Source organism: Adiantum capillus-veneris, chromosome 10 (genome assembly GCF_014529385.1).
Source record: "Adiantum capillus-veneris isolate H3 chromosome 10, ASM1452938v2, whole genome shotgun sequence".
Classification (NCBI taxonomy): domain Eukaryota; kingdom Viridiplantae; phylum Streptophyta; class Polypodiopsida; order Polypodiales; family Pteridaceae; genus Adiantum; species Adiantum capillus-veneris.
The window spans coordinates 153,194,703-153,218,261 of NC_140940.1; the positions used below are offsets into that span (position 1 = coordinate 153,194,703).

The window sequence follows — 23,559 nt, forward strand, 5'->3', positions numbered from 1 at the left end:
ACCTAGGCAGGCTGGTTTCAGAAGGGGTTTCTCCACACTAGATCATGTCTTTACACTCAGAGCTATCATTGAGGAGGGTCGAGCACATGGTAGACGGATATACTGCAGCTTTGTGGATTTTCGCAAAGCGTTTGACACAGTGCCGAGGGCCAGATTGATGCACCGGCTTATGGAATTGGGGGTACCCACAAAGCTGATGTGGGGGATCATGGCATTGTACAGTTCAGTGATGGGTCATGTACGCACATCAGAGGGGATATCCGACATAGTTCACTCCACCATCGGAGTGAAACAGGGATGCCCACTGTCCTCTACTTTATTTGGCATGTATGTTGATGGGGTCTCTGATTATATTGACAGAGGAGGAGAGAGAGGTGCTCAGCTTGCAGGGACATGGATCCCTCTTTTATTGTATGCTGACGATATCGTGTTGATATCAGAATCGCCAGAGGGTATGCAGAGACATTTGGACGCATTGCATAGTTTTGCAGAGGATAGTGGATTGTCTGTCAACCTTGGTAAGACCAAGGTCATGGTATTTAATACCACGCCACAGTGGGTTAGGAGATCAGCACCTACTTTCACATATGGTCAGGACAGTATGGAGTACACTGATGCATACACATATCTTGGGGTGGTCTTTAGTGGACCGAGGTTCACACTGAAAATGGCAGCAGACACTAGATTGACTCGTGCCTATGCAGCCCTAGGTGGTTTAGAGAGGATTTGTTCGCAAGTTCAGTTCCAGGAACCTCGAACAAAGCTCTGGCTTTTCGATACTTTGGTCGCTTCAGTTATGCACTACGCGGTTCAGGTTTGGGGACCGTCTATTGACAGTGCTGGATGGACTAATATGGAGAGACCCCTGATATCTATGATTTCTAGGCTGATTAGAGCCAAGGCCTCAGTCCCACATGACATCATACGAGCGGAGCTGGCTGCCCCACCTATGGAGGTTGAGGCACTCACCAGATCAGTATCATTTGTACACAGCTTATGGGACACCACCAGGGACAGGTATGCCAGGCTTGCTCTCGAGTCATCCAGATAGCTGGCATTATAGGGAGATACATCATGTTGGTATGCACAGATGAGCTCATGGTTTCAGAGGCATGGTTTCAGCATGGACAGGCTGCCCCCTTTCCAGTATTCTCTTGATGCACCATCCTTGGCTCTTACACGGATGGAGACTACTAGACTCATTCGGCAGGATCTTATCCAGCTTGATAGCAAGAGGACATGGATAGAACCATCACGGGAGTTGGGTACGAAGAGGGTTTTCTATAGAGAACATCTTCTTCAACTCACGACAGACGGATTTGTCACACGGCCCAGTTACATGGACACACATCTATCTCATAGGTTACGATGTGCTATTGGCCAGATTCACACATCTTCACACCAGCTTGGGATTGAGACAGGTAGATTCAGAGGCATACCAGCAGACAGTAGGATATGTCAGTTATGCCATGCAGAGCCAGAGACAGAGTTTCACTACATATGTCGCTGCACAGTCTACTATGAGATACGGGGACGCTTTCATTGTCTATTCAGAGATGGTTTTGACTCGTTAGACAGAGTCATGAGATATCAGGATCAAAGATGTCTCGGATTATTCCTACTTGAGATTCAGAGACATAGAGACGCTCTACTGAATGGGCAAAGACAGAGACAGTCCCAGAGACGCATCTCAGATTTCTTCAGTCTGAGTACCACAGAGTCAGAGGGGACACCACCACCAGAGAGCTCGGTTCCCACCCATACACACATCAGCGGTACTCTCATTGATCGAGCTACAGAGTTAGGGAGATCAAGACGACCGCGACTGAGGAGGGGAGCCACGCAGCACCGGCGGAGATTGCGGCAGAGGATCCACAGGATTCTAGCACGACACCCAGAATGTCGATCGGGATAGGCTTCATGCTACTGTTATATTGTATCATGGTGACACTTATCCCCACTTTGTACCTTTATGGTGATACCATTGCTCAGCCTACCAGCCACCCATAGGAGTCGGTAGCACTCCTATCAGTTCTTTGTTTGTAGTTTTCTTGTTTGTACCCAGACTTGGTACTAGACTCATCATTGTAATCAGTTGGTCTCATAGGTCATTTTGGCCTCTTGTAGACGTTAATATATCATTTCATTTCATTTCATTTCTCTCTCTCTCTCACACACACACACACAATATGTGCGACCTAAAGATTTCTCTGCTGCGTGACGTCGTAGGTAAGGGCAAAGGTTCTGCTGCGTGAAGTCGTAGCTAGATTTCTGAGGGCGAGGCAGAACATGTGCCCGCAGAACCTACGATAGCTATCAAATTTATGTAGAAAATGCTTGTCAAGGCCAACATGAGAAAGGTTGGGGTACAGGTAGGCTAGGAGCAGCAAGGGATTGGGAAAGTTGATAATTTTACTTTGCACAGACCCCAATCTCATTACTTGGTCATGGAGGTTGCGCGAGAAAAGAGGAGCCAGACTTTAATTTCGAGCACATTCAAAAATATAGTCTTGGATATCTCAATATCTTTAGAGAGAAAACGTGAGATTGTCACCCACTCACTGTCACTCTTAACTTTCTCACGAGTGTTCACTATAGCACTCATTGGCAACTCACCAATCAAACATTTTCATTCTTTATTTTATTTTTTAAAAATACAAATGAGATTTTTCACTAACAAAAAGGGAACACATCACTATGGCCTTAGCCCTTTGGGCAGGCCAAAAAAACCATGAGAAAGTCGCAAGAGGCAGGGTGGTGCGTCGATCTCTATGCATAGGTTGCTTTCCTTCCATAGCTATGAGCCTCTTATCTTTGCATCAATCACAAAAAGAGTGCACTAAGGGTTTACACAAAGCAGAACCAGGACAGGTTGGACCTGGTGAAGACACAACCATTAAGAAAAAGTAATAGTGCTAGCATGCATCTCCCTATAAAGATAATTGTAGCCATGGCCCATATCAGGTGAAGTCTCAATAATAGCAGTGATATTTAACTGGCACACAGCAACTTGCCAGCAAATGCTCCAGAGCATTATAACATATTCGCAGTCCAAACTGCTGAATCAAGCAAACCCACCCCCTGGTTCGAAAACCACCTTCAAAATAAAAAATACAACAGGTGTAAGCAAGAGACAGGATCCTAGCGTCTTTTGCTTAATTTGGCCCCAAACAAAAAGAATCTCTCTCAACAGTTAAAAAAAGAACATATCATTCTTAACATGAAATGTACTTAAAGGTTTCCACTCACATCGTCTTTTGCACTATCTCCAATCATCATAACCTCTGCAGGTCGCATGTCCCAAACTTTACAAATGTGGAGAAATGGAGCCGGATGTGGTTTATATGGAGTAAATTCTCTGCTCAGAGCAGGGAAAAACTCTTTCATCTGCAAGTTAGGGAGACAAAATCAAGATTTTGCAGACAAACATCTCAAGACTGAAGTAAAATGCACGTTGAAGTGTGATGCTAAGAGAAAATGTAGGGAAGTCTCTGGAAAATAACAGAATAGCCAACCCCAAATCGTTGATGAAACAGATCAACAGATGCCTTCACATTCCGAGTGATCAAACCTCTCCTACACACCAACATTAAGAGGATATGAGACAAAATTCATTGCCCAACAACGTCCCTCCTAATCAGTAATAAAACTGTTTACTACCTCAGCTTTCTAGAATCCAGAAAACTGCACAGCCCAACTGCACCTGTGAAAGTGCTGTAATTCAGCTACCAATGTGCATGACTTACATTTTGTCTTTTCAAAAACACTTGACGAGTCAACCAACTAGGGACTATGACAACCTGGCATAAAATGCTGCTGCGAGCATAGACTTGAATAGTTGGTCAGTTTTAAGTCTTTACAAATACTTCAACACTACTTAATCATTTACAAAAATCTCAAGACAAAAAAATTGAAAAGCCCACTGCACATGCTCAGTAGTCCCATCAGAAACTATACACCAAGGAACATGCTGTTTTGTGAGGAAAATGCATAGTTACCAGGAACGGGAAACCGGAACGAGAACACGGAACGGAAACGCCGAACAAAATGCCATTCCCTGTTACGGGTACTCACGTTTGAAACACGGAACGAGGATTTGGAACGGGAACTTGGAATGGGAACGGGGAACGGAGACCTGAAAACGGCCATTCCCTGTTACTATGGGAAAATGTCATCTATTACTTCACAAAAAATGAGCAACAATGAAAGTATATAAGTCCAAGCTCATGTCAGACAATGTAGCACTGCTTAGAATCCATTTGCAGGCTAATGATTTCATTCTTGCTATTAGAAAAACGCTTCTTTGCATTTAAGCCTTTGTTATCAAGAGATACTAAAATAAGGAAAGCATTAGCTCAAAAAACTCACATTTTTTCCCATTAACCGACAGAAAGAGATGTTTGCATGAATCTATGGGCTTAAGATCTCTTTGTTCAAGTGCATGTACATGGTGGGAGCACATGAGTCTTCCTTTGCAGTGCACAAGGGCCCACACCTCCTTGACATAGGCTGTGCCACCATGATCAGAGAACTCACCTGTCACTTGTAAAGCACCCATCACATGTAAAACAATCTTGATAATTACTAAAGAAATGATGCCAGGGGGCGCTTGACTTGAGGCCCAGTCACTCATGGTAGTTGTATCATTGGCATGTTGAGCCGGCTGATTACAAGAAGAGACGGATGAAATCCTTCAACCTGAGCAGATCTTGGCACAGGAAAAGTACAGTGAAGGGAAAGCTGGTCCAGAAATACTTGGTCAAGTTCATGATGCCAAGTGGATGGAGATACTCCTCAGTTGTTAGCTTTACCTTGAGAATTTTGGCTTGGCAGCGACCTCTCCAACAGTTTGGGTGGACTCCATGGTCGAGTGAAACCGGCCTGTTCAATCCAAAAAGGGCGGTAGACTTTACTTTAAACCTTGATTTAGCTTTCACCCATTATTAGTCGTCTATTTTACCTGTACTTTCAAGACACAACAAAGGGGAGAGGGATACAGGCTGCTAGATTGCACCTGTATGAGTAGACGGACACCAGATTGGCCCCTAACTTAGGCGCCCCTTTCGGTATTTCTTTATTGTTCAAAAGAGGGAATAAACGCTGTGGTTCCTACAAGCTGCCCCGCACAAACTCGGCTGAATTTCCACTGTTCCAGCGCGATTTCGGCAGCATAACTGTACTAGAACCCTTCACAGTCAGTATTCCCACGCATTGAATGACTTTTCCGACGCATACGGACACTTTGCAAAACCTGGCGAGAATCTGCAGCACGCTGAATTCTCTGTTCTCAGCCCTGAAAACGCGCCTGATCAACTGTACAGCGGTCCCCTTGCGTCCCCGAACCTCCTGGGGGTATTAGGGTCCGTTTAGGGCCAAAACCCTAAACCTGCAAAAATACACAGCAGGCTGTAATTCACTGTTTCGGGCTCCGTTTCGCGTGCCGGTCGCATCCTTAGCAAGTCCTCGAGCTCCCGCACCTGTAGGGCTACTTGCCCTTTGAATCGGACGAGATTTCTGGCGTGAAACCTCTCCGAATTCACCTGTACCTGCGGGGGAATTAGCCGCTAGCTAATCCAGTACCTGTGCAAGAGGCTCTTGCCTCGGCAATCGCGCATGAACCCACACAACTGTACATTGGTCAAATGAAGAGCCCACTAGAGGGGCATAACATACTGCCAAAGGGGAGAGAGAGGGCAGTGCGTAGCGTGCAGGGCATCACTCCTGGCACCGCACTGTGCATAAGAGGGAAAGCAAGCACTCCATAGCTCTTAACCTGTGACAAAACTGAAAATGAGGCTCTCCCCCTCCTAAATTCAGCGCCACTTCTTGTTGCATGAGGCAAGTGCACCAGAAGGTGCCACTTGGCACATTTATAAGCATTTTTCCGTTTCGGGGTTGCCGCCTAAAAATATCCCAACCGGTTGCCCAGTTGACTTCACGGCAGAGTAAGAAAATGTTCCCTTTGTCATTCCGGAGGTAATGACGCCAACACATTTTCAGGTCCCAAAATAGCAGTTCCCTAAATTTTAGGAGATGCTGCCATTGTATCTTTCTAGGTCATCCGACCTTCTTTGTACACTGCGGCCACATCCAGAACTGAAATGTAGCCTCTGTAGCAAAGGATTCCACTTTGGCTAGTCAATGACCCCACTTGGCTAACCATAGTCCTTGTCCAACCTTAGTGCTCTCTTGCCCTCAGGCCTGGACTCCCTCTGGACAGTTCCACACTAGCTATGCAATGCAGGGCAGTTAGATTTCCCGAGGGGTGTTTCCAAAAAGTGAAAGTAAATAGATAATAAGAAAGAAATCAACAAAAAGGATAGATAGTAGTCACACGCTGGTGACATACCCTCCTCTTGAAATCTCAAACGTCCTCGTTTGCATCTATGTCGTACATGCTTACTGTCAACACTGATGTATTCAACACCTGTCGACACATATACGACACATACATGCTCATTGTCAACCCTGGTGTATTCAACACCTCGTCGACTCATGTATTGCCTGCGTGTGAACCCTGTCCCAATGACATAGTGGTAGCTGCGCACTGTGCCATTGCTTTGAGTCACTAACTTTCCAATGACAAAATGGTAGCTGCACATTTTGCCACTGTCTTATAGTACACGTTGGATCCCGTAACACTTTCGAGCATACCCAAACCGACAGTTTAAGAATGCAGTTACACATGTACTCTTCAATAGAAGCAATCACTGTATCCTTGACAAACTGACAAGAAATACTCACTTCTATAGCACTAATCAAACTTTTGGACATTCCATAAGAGCAATTGTCAAACTGACAATTTGTACACCTCTAACATTCATGTAACAGGTATTTGATTTGAGCTCACTATAAATACCATGTACATCATTTGTTTCAGAAGCCATTGTCACACTGACAATCCATTTAGCTTTGAAACTCAAGGGGTCAAGGTAGGTTGCAAATCGAAGGCTTCCAGGTAAAGTGATAACACAGTTGGTGACTCTGCAAGTTCACCTTCTTCCATCCACTTAGCATCCATTGGTGGATAGTTTCTGAACTTTACCAAGTAACGCCTAGCAACCTTGCCTTTCACTTTCCTTTCTTTGTGTGCCAAAATCTGTTCAGGGACCAAGATCTCGTCAAGTTCCTCGACTTCCGGCTGATCTTCAGCTGGCATATCTTCTGGCACATCACCCACATAGGGTCTGAGAAGACTCACATGAAACGCATTGTGAATCTTCCCACTGTCAGGCAATTTCAGCCTATATGCAACATCACTGATTATGTCGCACACTTGAAAAGGCCCATAGTAACGCATGTTGAGCTTTGGAAACAGTCTTTCCTTGCCCTTCATCTTCTTTAACCTTGCCTTTTCAAAGCGTAAAAGCACCCAATCACCAAGTGAATATACCACTTCACGACGGTGACGATCAGCTGCTTTCTTTTGTTTTGCTTGAGTCCTTTCTAAGGCCACTTTGACCTTCTTGTACATTTCATCCATGTCCTGAACATATTTATCTGCTTCAAATATCTTGTCCTTTGTATGCAGTATGGGAGGAACTTTCTTGCCACCTTCAACTATCTCAAAGGGTGCCTTGCCAGTTGATGAATGCACTGTATTATTGTATGCATACTCCACCAATGGCAAATACTGCTCCCACTTTCCTTTATGCTTTGACACATAGCACTTCAGCAGATCTAGGACAGTAGAATTTGCCTCTTCTGACTGCCCATCTGTTTGAGGATGAAACGACGAAGAGAATTTGAGCGTGGTGCCCATATTCTCAAACAAGCCTCTCCAGAACAAACTTGTCATGCGTGGATCACGGTCGCTAACAATCGACTGTGGCATGCCATGATACTTGAAAATATTGCTCATAAACAAGCGTGCCATCTGATCTGGCTTTATCTTCTTCCTGACAGGAATAAAATGAGCCTGTTTGCTGAATCTGCAAATAATGGTCCAAATACCATCGTTTCCTGTCTGCGTTCTCGGAAGATCAAAGATAAAATCCATAGCAATACTTTCCCATGGTTTATCTGGAATAGGTAGTGGTTGCAATAACCCTGGTGCCTTTTGCCTGTCAAACTTGACCTTTTGGCATATTAGGCATTCTCGCACAAAGGCATCCACATCCCTTCTCCCAATAGAAGAATGTCTCAACTGCTTTAACTGTAGCATCGATACCACGATGCCCTGCATACGGTGGGACATGACTCTCTTCCATAACTTTGCGTCGCAATGGCTTTGTGACACACAATCTGCCATGCATCATCATGAACCCGTCTTTAAGAAGATAGTGTTCATGACGTTGTCCATCCATTAGCTGCTCGAAGACCCTTGCAAAATCTTCATCATTTGCATACTGTTCTCTCATATCATCAAGCTCATGATGATAAGGAATCGACACAGCTGAAATTTGTGGCTTCCTTGACAAGGCATCAGCCACAACGTTCTTCTTGCCTTCCACATGCACAATCTGAAAATGGAACATGGACAAAATATTTGCCCATCGCATATGCTTCTCAGATAACTTTGTCTGTGTCAAGAAGTATCGCAAGGTCTGATGGTCCGTTTGGACAACGAAATCTGCACCTAGCAAGTAGTGTTTCCAACTTAAGAGCGCATGAATCACAGCCAGTAACTCTTTCTCATAGACCTGCATGGTCATCTCTGGCCCTTGCAAAATTCTGCTCTCATAGGCTACTACCCTGCCATCTTGCATTAGCACTGCACCAATGCTACTACCGCAGGCGTCACACTGGACCACAAATGACTTCCTAAGATCTGGCAACACAATGACTGGATCCGAAGTCATCTTTTCCTTTAAGAGATTAAAAGCTGAAATCTCTTTCTGTGTCCATCTAAAGGTGACTGCCTTCTTTTGAAGAGCATGTAAAGGTGAAGCAATCTCAGCGAAATTTCGGATAAACCTTCTGTAATAGGAGCATAGTCCCAAAAAGCTTCGGACATCATGCACCGTCTTCAAATTTGGCCAAGACTTGATCGCTTCAACTTTTGCAGGATCCATTCTGACACCATCCTTTGAGACAATGTGTCCCAGAAAGTGAATCTCTTCCAGAAAAAACTCACTTTTCTTTGCATTGATGAGCAACCAATGACTACGTAGCTCTTTGAACACAATGGCCAAGTGATGCCTATGCTCCTCTTCATTCTTTGAGTAGACTATCATGTCATCAAAGAATGTACCAACAAACTGCTGGTGTGGACGGAAAATTCTGTCCATCATCCTATTGAACGTAGCAGGAGCATTTGTGAGACCAAAGGGCATCACTAAAAATTCGTAAAGGCCAAACGTCGTTCTAAAAGCAGTCTTGTGCACATCCTCTGATCTAATGCGGATCTGATGGTACCCACTCTTTAGATCTATCCTGCTAAACATAGCTGCTCCTTCTAATTTGTCCATAATATCATCAATTCTAGGTATAGGGAACCTATTCTTGATGGTATTCTTGTTCAGTGCACGGTAGTCGATGCACATACGCCATGAGCCATCCTTTTTCTGCACCAACAACAATGGAGAACAGAATTGAGATGAACTGGGCTGAATCAGCCCCTTTTCTAACAGCTCCTGTACTTGGCCCATTATCTCTTTCTGCTGAGCCGCACTAACCCTGTACGGAGGCTTATTTGGTGGGCTACTGCCTGGCACCAAATCTATCGCATGGTCCTAGGGTCTCTCTGGCGGTAATTGAGACGGTAATGAATCGGAAAAGCAGTCACTAAACTGTTGTAAAAACATTGACCTTTCTTTATCTAGCACAGATAAATTTGATTCATCACAATCTGACACTTCACGTGCAAAAACCAAGTACGCAGAAAGATGCTTTTTCATTACAGAAGTAATAGCAGAAGCTGATACAGTAGGAATAGACTCCCCTTTAAGCTTTACATCCAGAATATGAGTCTTTCCCCTGCTCTGTACAGTGATCTTTTTGTTGTAGGCATCCATGATTCCCTGTACACGAAACAACCAAGGAATACCTAACAACACATCACATCCGTCCAGTGGCATGATGTAAAATTCTTCAGCATCTACATAGGACTGGATATGTAGACGCAACTTTCCAATGATGGGTGTCACAGCCTCTGTATGGCCAGGACATGCCAAACCTGCCTCTGCTGTATACCCCATCTCTTCAGGTCTGATTTCCAACTTTGAAGCCACTTCTGGGGAAATAAAGTTGGCTTTGGCACCTGGATCAAAGAAGATAAGCATTGTTTGATCCCTGACCTTTCCCCATGCTCTGCAAAGCTCACTTGCATCTGAATTTGGCTTGTCGCCCACCATATCTGGCACTAGACTAGCCATGGGCTTCTTTCCTTTCTTGTCTTCCTTGTCATCAGAATCAGCTGGCCTTTTCTTTGTAGGACAATTGTAAGCAATGTGGCCAGGCTGCTCACATATAAAGCATTTGTTCTCTGTCCTCAGGACCTTCTTTTGCTCTTCTGACTTGCGAGGAAAACGTCTTTTCCATTTCTTCGCTGGTCCCTTTTCTGATTCAGCCGTAGCTTTATCTTTCCCTGCGTTGGCTGACTCCTGAGTCCCTTTAGGAGCCTCATTGGGAACGTGCTTCTTGGCTGAATTTTTCTTGCCTGATCCTGCCTTGACGCCAGTGTTAAATTCACAATCTTCTCCCTTGAGCAAACCATTGCCAGTGTTTGCTACCTCGATGAGCTGCGTCAAAGTAGTAACTTTTGTCTTCGTGCAGTATTTTCTCAATCCTTTAGGTAGGCCACAACAGTAATTTTCAATCTGTTCTGTCAATGGCACAAACCTATAGGAAGTTACTGGAAGTAGAGCTTTCCAAAACTTCCGATTGTAATCATCCAGATTTCTGCAAGTGGCAGCATTTAGCTGGTGCCATTCTGTCATGACATTTGCTTCGAAATCATCAGATAACCATGCTGCTGCAAAAATCTGCTTGAAGTAAATCCATGTGGACGGAGCTTGCCCTTGAAGCAATAAAGTTGTCCACCATTGTCCCGCATTCCCTGTCAAGAAAGTGGCTGCCTTGCGGACCTTTGAAGCCTCTGTAAAGTTTCCCCCTGCATAGGCCTTGTCAAACTACTGGAGGAATGAGAGAGCCTTCTTCCTGTCATCAAACCCTGTAAAGGTTGTGAAAGACACACCTTTGCCACCTTCTTTGTACGGAGTTGGCCTCTCCAGCGGCGTTAAATTGTCATATGGAAGTGACTGAAACATGGGAACACTATTAGGGTTCATCTGTGTTCCTTGGCCGCTATTAACTTGACCTGGAAATGCCATATTTGGCTGCTGATTTGTAATTCCAGCCATACCAAAATTTGCCTGTGGCATCCCAAATTGGCCCTGAGTGCTCTGAAACCCTGGTTGCATACCCATGACACTATACATGGGGTTAGGCATCATCGTTTGAGCACCCCCAAACACTGTTCCTGGCATATAATACTGATTTCCAGGTGCATGACCAGCCATGCTCTGGAATACGGATCCACCTCCAAAATAGCCAGGGTGTACAGAAGGTGGTGGGAAGACCTGTTGCATAGCCTGTAGGTTGCTTCCCTGCCCATTAGAACCAGCTATAGGCTGTTGAAAGGTGGCGGGCTGAACTGGTACATCTTGAAAGACTGGCATCTCAGCCACCTGCTCTTGCACCTTAGGCACAGGTTGTGGAGACTGCATGTTCTCCGTCAAGTGTACAGGTGTTTCCATTGACTGTGCGGTATGAATCACCTGTGCTCGAGCCTTAACAGGCTTTTGAATATGATCCAGTGACCCAACTTGCTGAGACGGAACAGGAGGTTGCAGAAAGGCTAAAAACCTCGGGTTCTGCATTACTTGTGTGAACATAGCCACAGCAGTAGCCAACTAGGTCCTGAATATATCGTCATCTGTCTGTGGTGGTCTTGACGACTCACCCACTTCATGTGTCTGTTGACCCTGTGAAGAGGAAACCTCTTCAGTCACATCATCTGGTCTGTCAGCCATAATTGCAATTCCCTGTGTCTGGTCTACGATCCCCTGTGTCTTCAAGCCCAAAACTGACCAAGGCTCACTTCTATGAGAAAAAGTGATTTAATCCCGTCGATGGAACCATGAAACCGGCCTGTTCAATCCAAAAAGGGCGGTAGACTTTACTTTAAACCTTGATTTAGCTTTCACCCATTATTAGTCGTCTATTTTACCTGTACTTTCAAGACACAACAAAGGGGAGAGGGATACAGGCTGCTAGATTGCACCTGTATGAGTAGACGGACACCAGATTGGCCCCTAACTTAGGCGCCCCTTTCGGTATTTCTTTATTGTTCAAAAGAGGGAATAAACGTTGTGGTTCCTACAAGCTGCCCCGCACAAACTCGGCTGAATTTCCACTGTTCCAGCGCGATTTCGGCAGCATAACTGTACTAGAACCCTTCACAGTCAGTATTCCCACGCATTGAATGACTTTTCCGACGCATACGGACACTTTGCAAAACCTGGCGAGAATCTGCAGCACGCTGAATTCTCTGTTCTCAGCCCTGAAAACGCGCCTGATCAACTGTACAGCGGTCCCCTTGCGTCCCCGAACCTCCTGGGGGTATTAGGGTCCGTTTAGGGCCAAAACCCTAAACCTGCAAAAATACACAGCAGGCTGTAATTCACTGTTTCGGGCTCCGTTTCGCGTGCCGGTCGCATCCTTAGCAAGTCCTCGAGCTCCCGCACCTGTAGGGCTACTTGCCCTTTGAATCGGACGAGATTTCTGGCGTGAAACCTCTCCGAATTCACCTGTACCTGCGGGGGAATTAGCCGCTAGCTAATCCAGTACCTGTGCAAGAGGCTCTTGCCTCGGCAATCGCGCATGAACCCACACAACTGTACATTGGTCAAATGAAGAGCCCACTAGAGGGGCATAACATACTGCCAAAGGGGAGAGAGAGGGCAGTGCGTAGCGTGCAGGGCATCACTCCTGGCACCGCACTGTGCATAAGAGGGAAAGCAAGCACTCCATAGCTCTTAACCTGTGACAAAACTGAAAATGAGGCTCTCCCCCTCCTAAATTCAGCGCCACTTCTTGTTGCATGAGGCAAGTGCACCAGAAGGTGCCACTTGGCACATTTATAAGCATTTTCCCGTTTCGGGGTTGCCGCCTAAAAATATCCCAACCGGTTGCCCAGTTGACTTCACGGCAGAGTAAGAAAATGTTCCCTTTGTCATTCCGGAGGTAATGACGCCAACACATTTTCAGGTCCCAAAATAGCAGTTCCCTAAATTTTAGGAGATGCTGCCATTGTATCTTTCTAGGTCATCCGACCTTCTTTGTACACTGCGGCCACATCCAGAACTGAAATGTAGCCTTTGTAGCAAAGGATTCCACTTTGGCTAGTCAATGACCCCACTTGGCTAACCATAGTCCTTGTCCAACCTTAGTGCTCTCTTGCCCTCAGGCCTGGACTCCCTCTGGACAGTTCCACACTAGCTATGCAATGCAGGGCAGTTAGATTTCCCGAGGGGTGTTTCCAAAAAGTGAAAGTAAATAGATAATAAGAAAGAAATCAACAAAAAGGATAGATAGTAGTCACACGCTGGTGACACGAGCCTGGTGTGATGCATGCTGCAAAGAGGAGAGCCACTCCACTCTCTTGTCAACAGATCAACTAGGAGTGTCAATAGAGTCAATCAATGAACTATTATGTCTTTAACATTTTGGGGGTTATGAGCTGACGGGACTTTGGAAAGTGACTTCTATATGCGTATATTTGAAAATGATTGTTTTCAAATTGTGATGTTTCTTGAAGTATGACAGGTCGAATGTCTGCATCATTTTATCTCTAATCACCAGTGTGGTGATGATGATGAATCTAGTGCATAGGAGGCAACTGTATAGAGGTCAAAGTGGCGTGGGATGTTATGACTAGATAGATCCAACACGGATTAGTGATACATTTGAAGGCCGATGTAGGACCAAGTTGTGAATACGATTGATGTTTGTTATGCGAACTCTAGTGTCAATTAGGTTTTGTGCTACTGCATGCTTTGTGAGTGTACTACCTTGTGCGTATGGTCATTGGCATGAAAAGAGCAAAGACTCCTCATTTATGAGCAGGGAAGTATATCGCAGGGTTGTTCTTGTTCAGCGTAAGGAATGTCCCATATATTCCGTCCCGTCTCGCTATCTTGTACACGTTCCGTCCGGCAGCTTTTTTGGGTCCCATACGGTCACTGTTGACCATTGACTGCACACGGCAGGCTCACTCAGCAAGCTTTTTAACCATGCTTTGGATACCTTTGGGGCCTCCTTGAGAGCATACGATCCTCTCATAGAATGCTCCCACATGAGGGAGCCTTTCCCAAGCCCTTGACTCTTGAGGCTTGAAGACTTGAGTCTTCAAGGGAGCCCTTAGGCTTTAGCTCCTTTGACTCTTCTCTCTTGAGGTTTGAGAATGCACCAACTTCCAAAGTCCAAGACTCCAAGCCTCATTGTAATTGGCTCTCTCTCTCACTCTCCTTTTTTTTTTTTTTTTGGGGGGGGGGGGGGGGGAAGGGCTTGTATTGTGTGTACAAAAGAGACCTCTGACATGCTCAATGGCCCAGAGGAAGTACAAAAGTGAGGTCACAATGTGTAGGCTATGTAAATAATATCAAGGTGGTATGTACGATGAGTGTAAACTGAACCACTGGAAAGGTGCATAATGTCATGTGATGTGGCATGGTCCCGACTAAAAAGATATGACGATCTGGCCCATGTGTGAAGAAAGACACACAAACGCTCCTCCACTACCTTGGAAGTTGGAGGAGCTAGCTGAAGAATCCCACTGACTGCGAAGAGTGTGCAGCAGCTCAGTCCAAATGGTTGTCAAAATGGTGGATGTAGGGGAAGACTATGAGCCCAAAATGTGGGCACATCAAGCCTTCCACATGGTCCAAAGCATGATGCTGCATATAGTGGTTAAAACTGTATCTCGCTGGCAGAAATTCAACTGGTGACCTGCATCTGGGATCATCTCTAGTGTGCCTAGTCTAAACCCTAGGGAAGCAAGCATGAAGGAACGAATCTGTTGGTAAGCCTTGAAAAAAGGTGTAGTTATAACACCCACCTCCTATCTACCTACTCGCTCCTACCCACCCCTAACCTCCTACTTCGCCCCTACCCACCCACTCCCTCGCCACTACCTACCTCTACTCGCCCCTATCTAGCCCCTACCCACACCCACTTGCCCCTATCTAACCTCCCCCTACCCACCTCCCCTCGCCCCTATCTAGCCTCCTACCTCTACTTGCCCCCATAGCTACAAGGAATGGCCCTTTTCATGTCGTCGTTCCCTGTTCCCAATCTAGCTTCCCGTTCCGTGTTTCAAACGTGAGTATCCGAAACAAGGAATGACATTTCATACCGGTTGCCGTTCCCCGTTCCCCGTTCCGATTTCCCGTTCCGGGTAACTATGCTTGCCCCTATCTAGCCCCATCCTACTGACTTAGCATAATGTTGACTGAGATTGATCTTTCAATTACACATTATGGTTGCATCTAGATTGACATGATTTGGAGAGTTTGGCTCAACATTTATTGTAGATATGCCGCTCCTTTCAATAGCAATTTTCCAATGTTTTCTCTAATATGCAATTCCTTTCAGTTATCTTGGTCTACATAGCAATTTCCCAGTGTTCTCTCATCAAGGCAGTGAGTGGTTTTGTGGCGGGCACCCTGTAGTAGGGCTACAGTGTCACTTGCACTAGTTAGGCAATTACAATTGGTCTTGGATTCACACTGGGTGGACTCTCGTATGGGCAGTGACACTATAACGAGAGGGCACCACATGCCAACAGAAAGGAACAAACGGAACAAACTTTAAGTATTTCAAAACAACTGAACTGAAAGAGATGCACATCACACGAGACACGGAGTGGCGGAATTCCACCCCGAGAGAGCACTGACCCAAAACGATGGCGCCCCTTTCGGTATTTCTCTATATTGCTTGAATAGTGTACAGCTCTATGGCTCTGTTATGCATCTACCCATGGTAGAATGCTAGAGAGAGAGCCCACAGTACGTATTTAAAGGCCCATGGCCTTTAAAAGTGGTTACATGTAGCTTTAAATGTGGGAACATGAAAAGTGGTTACATGTAGAGCTATGTGGCTCTGCTCTGCATCTGCCCGTGGTAGAATGCTAGAGGGAGAGCCCACAGTATGTATTTAAAGGCCCATGGCCTTTATAAGCGGTTACATGAAAAGCCACAAGTCTAAAAGCATATGGTTCCCCAAAAGCTGTCGCAAAAGCTATAACTGCCACATCAACAGCAAGCAACGCAATTTGCGGAAGTCCATCCAGTCTGCCATGTCAACATGTTACAGCGATTTTCGGGCTGTCCGTATAGGTGCCACATCATCAATTTTTACACAAGATGAGTTGTGTGCGCGTGTGTGTACCTTCTTTTGATTTAGGCCCCATCAGACGGGACCTGCAAAGTTAGGTTGGGTTAGAATTTTCAATCCTAACCCCTTGTGACTTTTAGGGCCCTTCGGCGAGGATCTATAAGTTGGTAAAAACTTCTTCTGCTGCTTCTGGCTTTGCTAGGGTTTGGGCCCCTTGGCCGCCAGGATCTGCAAGTTGGCTAGGGTTAGGCTTGGGGAGGTCGGTCTTCAGTGGCTTGACACGTCAGCAATTTGTTACACCAAAGACGCTCCCCAGACCGTAGCCTGCGTCACTTGGAGGTTCCAAACATACAATTAAACGCTCCCCAGACACTCGGTTTGAGTCGTTCAGAGGTTTTTCAACAACCAGAAATAGTCCTCCCAAGAGTAAAGTACAAAGCATTGAAACCAGAATCAAAACCAGAATCAAAACCAAAATCAAGCTATTGTCAAATCGGCACCAAGACAGGCCTAAAACAAATAAAATTATTCCAAACAGTAATTTATCAAACAAAGTTCAAAAAGTATCTAAATAGAGAGCAATTAGAAAATTCATTTGAGGTTTTGTTTGGACAGTCGAACTTTGAGGACGACAAGCTTGTCCTTTTGTATCAAGGTGACCGTTCAGTTCCGGATCTGGAGTGTTGCGTCATTCTTGTCATGCCAGGGCATGCCCAAGAGAGCGTTGCAATTGCCCAACTTCATGATGTGGAAATCGGCCTTTCCCTTGTATCCTTGGATGGTCACTAGAAGAGCGCCAAAAAGAGGTACCACTTTCTGAGTTTGCCCAGCTAGCTCGGCTTCAAGTTCTCCACCCTGTGAATCATAGTCAAAGTCCATCTGTTTGAGGAAGTCGCGATGGATGAAATTCTCGATAGATCCAGGGTCAAAGAATATAAGGGCATTCAAGCCATTGATTTTTCCATATGCTCTGCACAATTCATTAGAGCTTTCGAGATTAATGCCATAAATATAGGGTACAAGTCCAATGGCAGGTCTAGCTCTCTTAGCCGGAGGTGGTCTTGCGGTTCTATCTGCTCTCAGAGCTAGAGGATGCTCTGAGGATGTCTGCTCTTTGAGGACATGAAGTGTAATTATGCCTTGTCTGAAAACATTCAAAGCATCAGCCTTCTTGTAAGAGGGTCTCTCGTCGTCCATAAGCTCGTGCATTGTCGATACTTGTTTAGAAAGACAGTATTCCTGTAAGGGTGATGGCAGTCCAATGGTATACCGCTCGCATTGGCCTCCAAGGGAATCAACTTGAAGAAATACACCGGAAGGTAGACGTCGAGAAACCTTTGCTTGTAGTCTTCCATGGTCTTCGTGGCAAGCATTTTCAAGTTTCCCCATTCATACAAAGTCTGTACTTCGAACAAGGAGGTCATATAACTTTGTGTAAAAATAGCTTGCCAAGTCCTTAGAGCATGCGGTTGGGTCATGATTGAACTCCACCACTGCATAGCATTATCTTTGAGAAATTCCGCAGCTCAAGAAATCTTTGATTCTTTTGTATAATTTCCCAAGGCATACAGGTTGTCGAATTGTTGTAAGAACTGCAAGGCTGTCTTCCGATCTTTCACTCTAGAGAACGTGAAAAGTTTTATTGTCGTCCTGCCATCCTTGAGATCCTTTGGTTGGTTATGTGCAAACCCCGGATGTGGATAGTAGGGATATCCATACGGACTCCAACCATTGTATCGAGGAGGCGGTGGTGGTGGTGGCAATAGCGATGGCAGAGGCGGTTGCACTGGATCAAGGTCAGACGGCTGAACCATGTTTCTAAAGACTCCCCCAATTGGAACAGAAAACTGAGTAGGCTGTCGATTGCAGGCTCTTGTACTTTATGGTGCCAGAGGAGGTGGTACTATAGAAACCGGTCTGGAGCCTTACCAAAGGGCGGTAAACTTTAGCTTTCACCCGTAAAACTGACTAACTTTCTTTGTACTTTATGGCACAAAGTAACTTCACAAATAGACCTGTAACCGGACTTCACCACTTCAAAACAGTTCACAACTTGGTAGCTCCCAAGTCGACACAGACACCTTGTTGGCCCCAAAGGTTGGCGCCCCTTTTGCTATTTCTTTTTTCTTATTGCACTTGAGAAAACCTGTAAACTTCTACGAGCTGAAATTCCCTTATTCTAGCCCAGTTTCGGCACCATAACGGCAATAAAAAGCTCCACGGACAAGAACCCAAATAAACGGTGATTTCCCACGCACTTAAAAGCACTTTTACCAACTTGGCAAGAAATTACAGCACATTGAATTCTCTGTTTTTGGCCTCTAAAATGCACCAAAACACTTGTATGATAGTTCCCTAGCTTCCCTGAAGCTCCGGGGACATTTAGGTATTAGAAGTGACCGAAATCCTAAACCTGCAAAATTCTCGGTTTTTGGCCCCGATTCGCATGCGATTGCTCTGTGGGTAGCCCTCGAGCTCCCGCACCTGTAGGGTTACTTGCCCTTCCATTTAGACGAGATTTCTCGCAATAAATCTCTCTAAATCGCACTGTTCGCACATGTACCTGCTTTGAATCAGTGATTAGCTGATTCGGTACTTGTGCAAGAGGCTCTTGCCTCGGCAAACGAGCATAAAATGATAAATCCCCACAACTATACATAACAAAGGAATAGCCCTTGAGCTGGGTATCACGAATATGTATTCAGAAGGGGAGAGAGATGCACGAAAGTGGAATCATCGTGCTACATAAAACAGAGGAGAAGGCAAGCTTTCCATCAAAGCTGTGATCACCTGCACCCACTACTCACACACACAGTAGTCTCTTATGATAAAAAACCAGCCTCCTCTCTTGCTCTAGTTGATTTTGGGCGCCCCCTCATGCTGAGGTGTCTTGCAAATGACTCTCTAGCCAACAATTGTCCACTTTGTCCATTTGGTTTTATTTCCTAGTACCCACCAACTTATGAAGTCTCGCCAAGAGGCCTAAATGACTTTAATTGAGCCTAGCCACCCTTATACTAGTCAAATTTCAATGCCAATCGGCCCAACCATCTCGTGGCTGCCTGACCTTGACCCTTGCGGGTGAAACTCTCGGCCGACAACCTTTCACACTGGCCATGCAATATTCGGGTATTTGTAATTTCAAAAAGGTCCCAAAAATTAAATAAAAATCAAGGGAAGGAAACCAACAAATAAAGTTAGTGTTCGTCAGTCTCGTGACAATTGCCTACGGCATCAAAGGGGGCAACACATAATTCAGCAACTGTTGAAAACTTTGCAACATCGATAGATTCTGTTGAGGATGCCGCAAAAGTATGTTGCGAAGTTCGTCAAGAAGAAACTGCAGGTACTCTGGAAAATCCGGAAACGCCATTGTGCTTTGTCTGTTTTTGTAGGACCCGTATGCTTTCAGAAAAGCACACGACTGGAGCTTTGATACCACTGTAACGAGAGGGCACCACGTGCATGAAAAGCCACAAGTCTAAAAGAATCTAGTTCCCCAAAAGCTGCTGCAAAAAGCTATCAGCGCAAAATTCAAAAATCCGTACAGCTGCCATATCAGCAACTAGCAGCGCAATTCGCGGAAGTCCGTATAGTCTACCACGGTAGCATGTTAGCGTGTTTTCCAGGCCGTCCGTACAACTGCCACATCATCAGTTTTTATGCAAGATGAATTGTGTGTGTAGGTGCGCACGCGCGCCTTCTTTTGATTTAGGCACCATCGGATGGGACCTTGCAAGTTAGGTTGGGTTAGGATTTTTAATCCTAACCCCTTGTGACTTTTAGGCCCCTTCGGAGAGAATCTGTAAGTTGGTAAAAACTTCTTCTTCTTTTTCTGCTTGTGTTAGGGTTTCGGCCCCTCCACCGCCGCGATCTGCAAGTTGGCTAGGGTTAGGCTCGAGGAGGCCTAACCCAATCAGTATTCAATGGCTTGACACATCAACAATTTGTGACAGACACGTGGCAGACACTAGACCACCGTGGCCAATTCACCACCACCACAATTCGGAGATAGATGTAGCTGGTTGTCAGGGATATTTTGTTAGCCGTTGGCTATTCTTTATGGTTGTATATATGCTCACTTGGTTTTCGTCGTCATATGCATCACAGACGTTCTATGAGACTAGAGTCATGAGTCTTGTGTTCAATCTAGGCTCTAGCACTGCACATTTGCACTCTCCCTACACGGTTGGAGCCTTGTCACAAACTGCTGATGTGTCAAGTCACTGAAGAGTAGAGCCAACCTTCAGATCACAGCCGAGGGGTCTAAACCCTAAGAAGAACAAGCAACAGAAGAAGTTCTACCAACTTAAGGGACCCCGTCCGATGGGGCCCAAGTGACATAAAGGCATATAAATAAAGCAAGACCCCCACACACACAGAAGGATTTGCGCCGGTCTGATGACGTGGCAACTGTATGGAAAACCCTGATTTTGCGATGACATGATGACGTGGCAGATTGTATGGATTTACGCGTTTTACGCTGGCAGCTTTTGGGCATAGCTTTTGGACCAGATGCTTTTGAGTTTGAAGGTTTTTTATGTAAACTGCTTTTGGGCCTAAGGCCTTTAAATAAGAGGCCATGGGCTCATTCTCTGGCATGCTTCTTGGAGAAGGTGCAAAGTCTGGAGTACCGGCTTGTACTGTGTTGATGCAATATAAAGAAATACTGAAAGGGACACCAAGGTTTGGGACCAATACTCTCTGAGGTGGATTTCCGCCACTCCGTGTCGCGTGTCGTCTCTCTCTCTCTCTCTCTCTCTCTCTCTCTCTCTCTCTCTCTCTCTCTCTCTCTCTCTCTCTCTCTCTCTCTCTCTCTCTAGTTGTTATTGAAGTGCTAAAAGTCTTTTCAGTCTGTTCTTTTCTATTGGCACGTGGTGCCCGTCTTGTGACAGTGGTATCAGAGCATCAGGCGTGCACTTTTCTGAAAGCATACTGGTCCTATAGAAGAGCATATAGAGCAAACCAGAGTACTGGAATATTATTTGAAGTATCTTCGGACCCGACCACGGACTTATTAGACACTCCCACCCTTACTGCATCGCGCATCGGGCGCGCTCCCGTCTTCACCGCTCATGTCTTACAGGGCATAAGCCAAAAGTCACTTGCAAGAGAAGGATCCAAGATTTGTTTCGAGTCACTATTTTTCTCAAAAGCAGTGTCATGCAGATGTTGATGTCTATAGCTACCAAGCTGCACACTCCAAGAACTTGGCAAGCTTTCAAGTTTCTGACATCTTCCTTCAGTTGCCATGGAAACCTTAGCAGATTATAACTTGAAATTTCTCAACATCTCTCAGTAGGTGTCTCTTTTTGAGGCTAAAACCCTTGGAGGTCCAGTGTGATTTGTATATCTTGCGACTACCATCACCGCCACAGGAACACTGTCTGTCTTGTGGTCGGCTACGACCTGATGGAAGGAATCTAACCCTAATTATCGGTGCAGGTTTCAAGATGGAAAGTCGGTTGACTTTTCGAGCTAGACTGATGTTGAGATTGTTTTTTTTTAGTTTGAGTTGTGTTTGAGAACTTGTTTGGTGGTCTTTTTTGAAATTTGTTTGAAATGGATGGTATCTGTTTTGAACTGTTTGACTCTGGTTTTAATACTGGTTTCAATGATTGGTGATTTTACTCCCGCGTGGAGTAGTGATAAATGATGTTTGAGAATGCTTGCTCATTCATACTCATGGCCCGGACCCTTGTGGTTATTTGCGGGGGGAGTATTGAATGTTTGAAAAGTGTTGTTTTTACTCATGGCTCGGACCCTTGTGGTTATTTATTGTTGTTGTTACTAATGGGCCGGACCTAGATGGTTATTTACAGGGGGAGTATTAAGAAGTCTGAGCAGTCGTTACTCTCAGCACCTCCAAACGACGCATGCTGCGGTCTGGGGGGTGTTCGGTTGTAAAAGGCCTCTATATCTCATGGCCCGGACCATTTTAGGTTATTTGCGGGAGGAATGATGAGGGAGTCGTTGAACAACTCATGGCCCGGACTTGGATGGTTATTTGCGGGGGGAGTGTTCATCAGCAACTTTATGTTTCTATGTCTTGTAACCTGCATATGTGAGCATTTGTGTTGCATTGTGATGTGCCAACCACTAAATATTCCTAATTGGATGAGATTGCCTAGGTACGTAATTTTAGTGCATCAAGATACCTGTGGAAGATCAATGCGGTCTAGATGTGATGGCTAATTTTACTACGCAGGAATATCAAGAGTTCCGATCTGGACAAAAGGGAAGCCAACTCCGTGATCAAAAGAGGCGAAAGGAGAAGCCAAATCCTTGATCAAAAGAGCCCAAAGGAGAAGTCAACTCCTTAACAAGAAAAAGAGTAAATTGATTGTCCAATGGATTGTCCCTCGGAATGACTCGCGAAAATTTTTGAGCTAACCTGAGTTGTTTTGCAGATATGCTGTAATCGCGGACGATTACTCTCTTTCTTTCTACCGGGAAATCCAATCCCTCTATGGATTCCGAAAAGAATCACTCGACCTCTTCTGCCACCATCGAGGCGAGAGGAGGCAATACGGAAAATTCAAGCGACTTAGCAGAAGATGAGTATGGGCCTCCTCGGCCCACACAGTATGAACTCTTGGAGATGCAAGTCGACAGCAGGTTGATGAGTGCACAAAGCAGATGCTTCAATTTGCTAAGGATCCCCAATTTGCAAAATTTTTTACTCAGAGGACCATACAGACCTCGACCAATGAAAATAGAAAGAAAAAGAATCCCCAAAAAAAGAAAGATGCACGACCCTGGTTGACTACTGAAGAGAGATAATTATCTCAAAGAGGGGAAGTGTTTTGGTTGCAAGGAACAGGGGCACATCTCTGCACAGTGCCCCAAAAGGGCACAACGAGGACAGACTAAAGACAGGCCACAAATTTCTAGAGCAACGGAGGAATGTGGCAAAAAAGGCAAGATGAAAGCAGGACTGGTACCGGATTGCCTCGTAATCGACCCAAGCCAGATAGATGAAAGTACAGAACTTTGCCACGCTTGGAGCAAAATGAAAGATCCTGCAAGAAGCCCTTATCTTTTTTGATGAAGGAGCCAAGGCCAACTTCATTTCACCTGAATTGGCGGCACGGCTCGAGATTACGCCCGACAGGATGGGGCCACCGGCGAAGGCAGGTCTAGCGGCGCCCGGACGGAATGTAGCCATTACACCTATCATTGGCAAACTTTGTTTGCATTGTCAGGGGTGTTTAGGGCACG

At 45.4% G+C, this 23,559-nt stretch overlaps 1 protein-coding gene across 2 annotated transcripts in view; it reads right to left on the bottom strand.

Moving 5' to 3' along the window:
- The window catches only part of LOC147449889 (Haloacid dehalogenase-like hydrolase (HAD) superfamily protein), a 122,752-nt gene that overhangs the window by 10,755 nt on the left and 88,438 nt on the right, over window positions 1-23,559 (bottom strand). Inside the window, exons 2-5 of one of the 2 annotated variants that reach the window (XM_086522242.1) lie at window positions 3,661-3,703; window positions 3,516-3,576; window positions 3,250-3,387; window positions 2,878-3,097 (exon numbers count right to left, since the gene is read on the bottom strand). In XM_086522242.1, the coding sequence (XP_086378368.1) occupies window positions 3,065-3,097; window positions 3,250-3,387; window positions 3,516-3,576; window positions 3,661-3,703 (275 nt within the window). In that variant the 3' untranslated portion in view covers window positions 2,878-3,064. Of the gene's footprint in view, window positions 1-2,877; window positions 3,098-3,249; window positions 3,388-3,515; window positions 3,577-3,660; window positions 3,704-23,559 lie in introns of those variants that run through there. The other variant, XM_086522241.1, reaches the window with a different exon arrangement.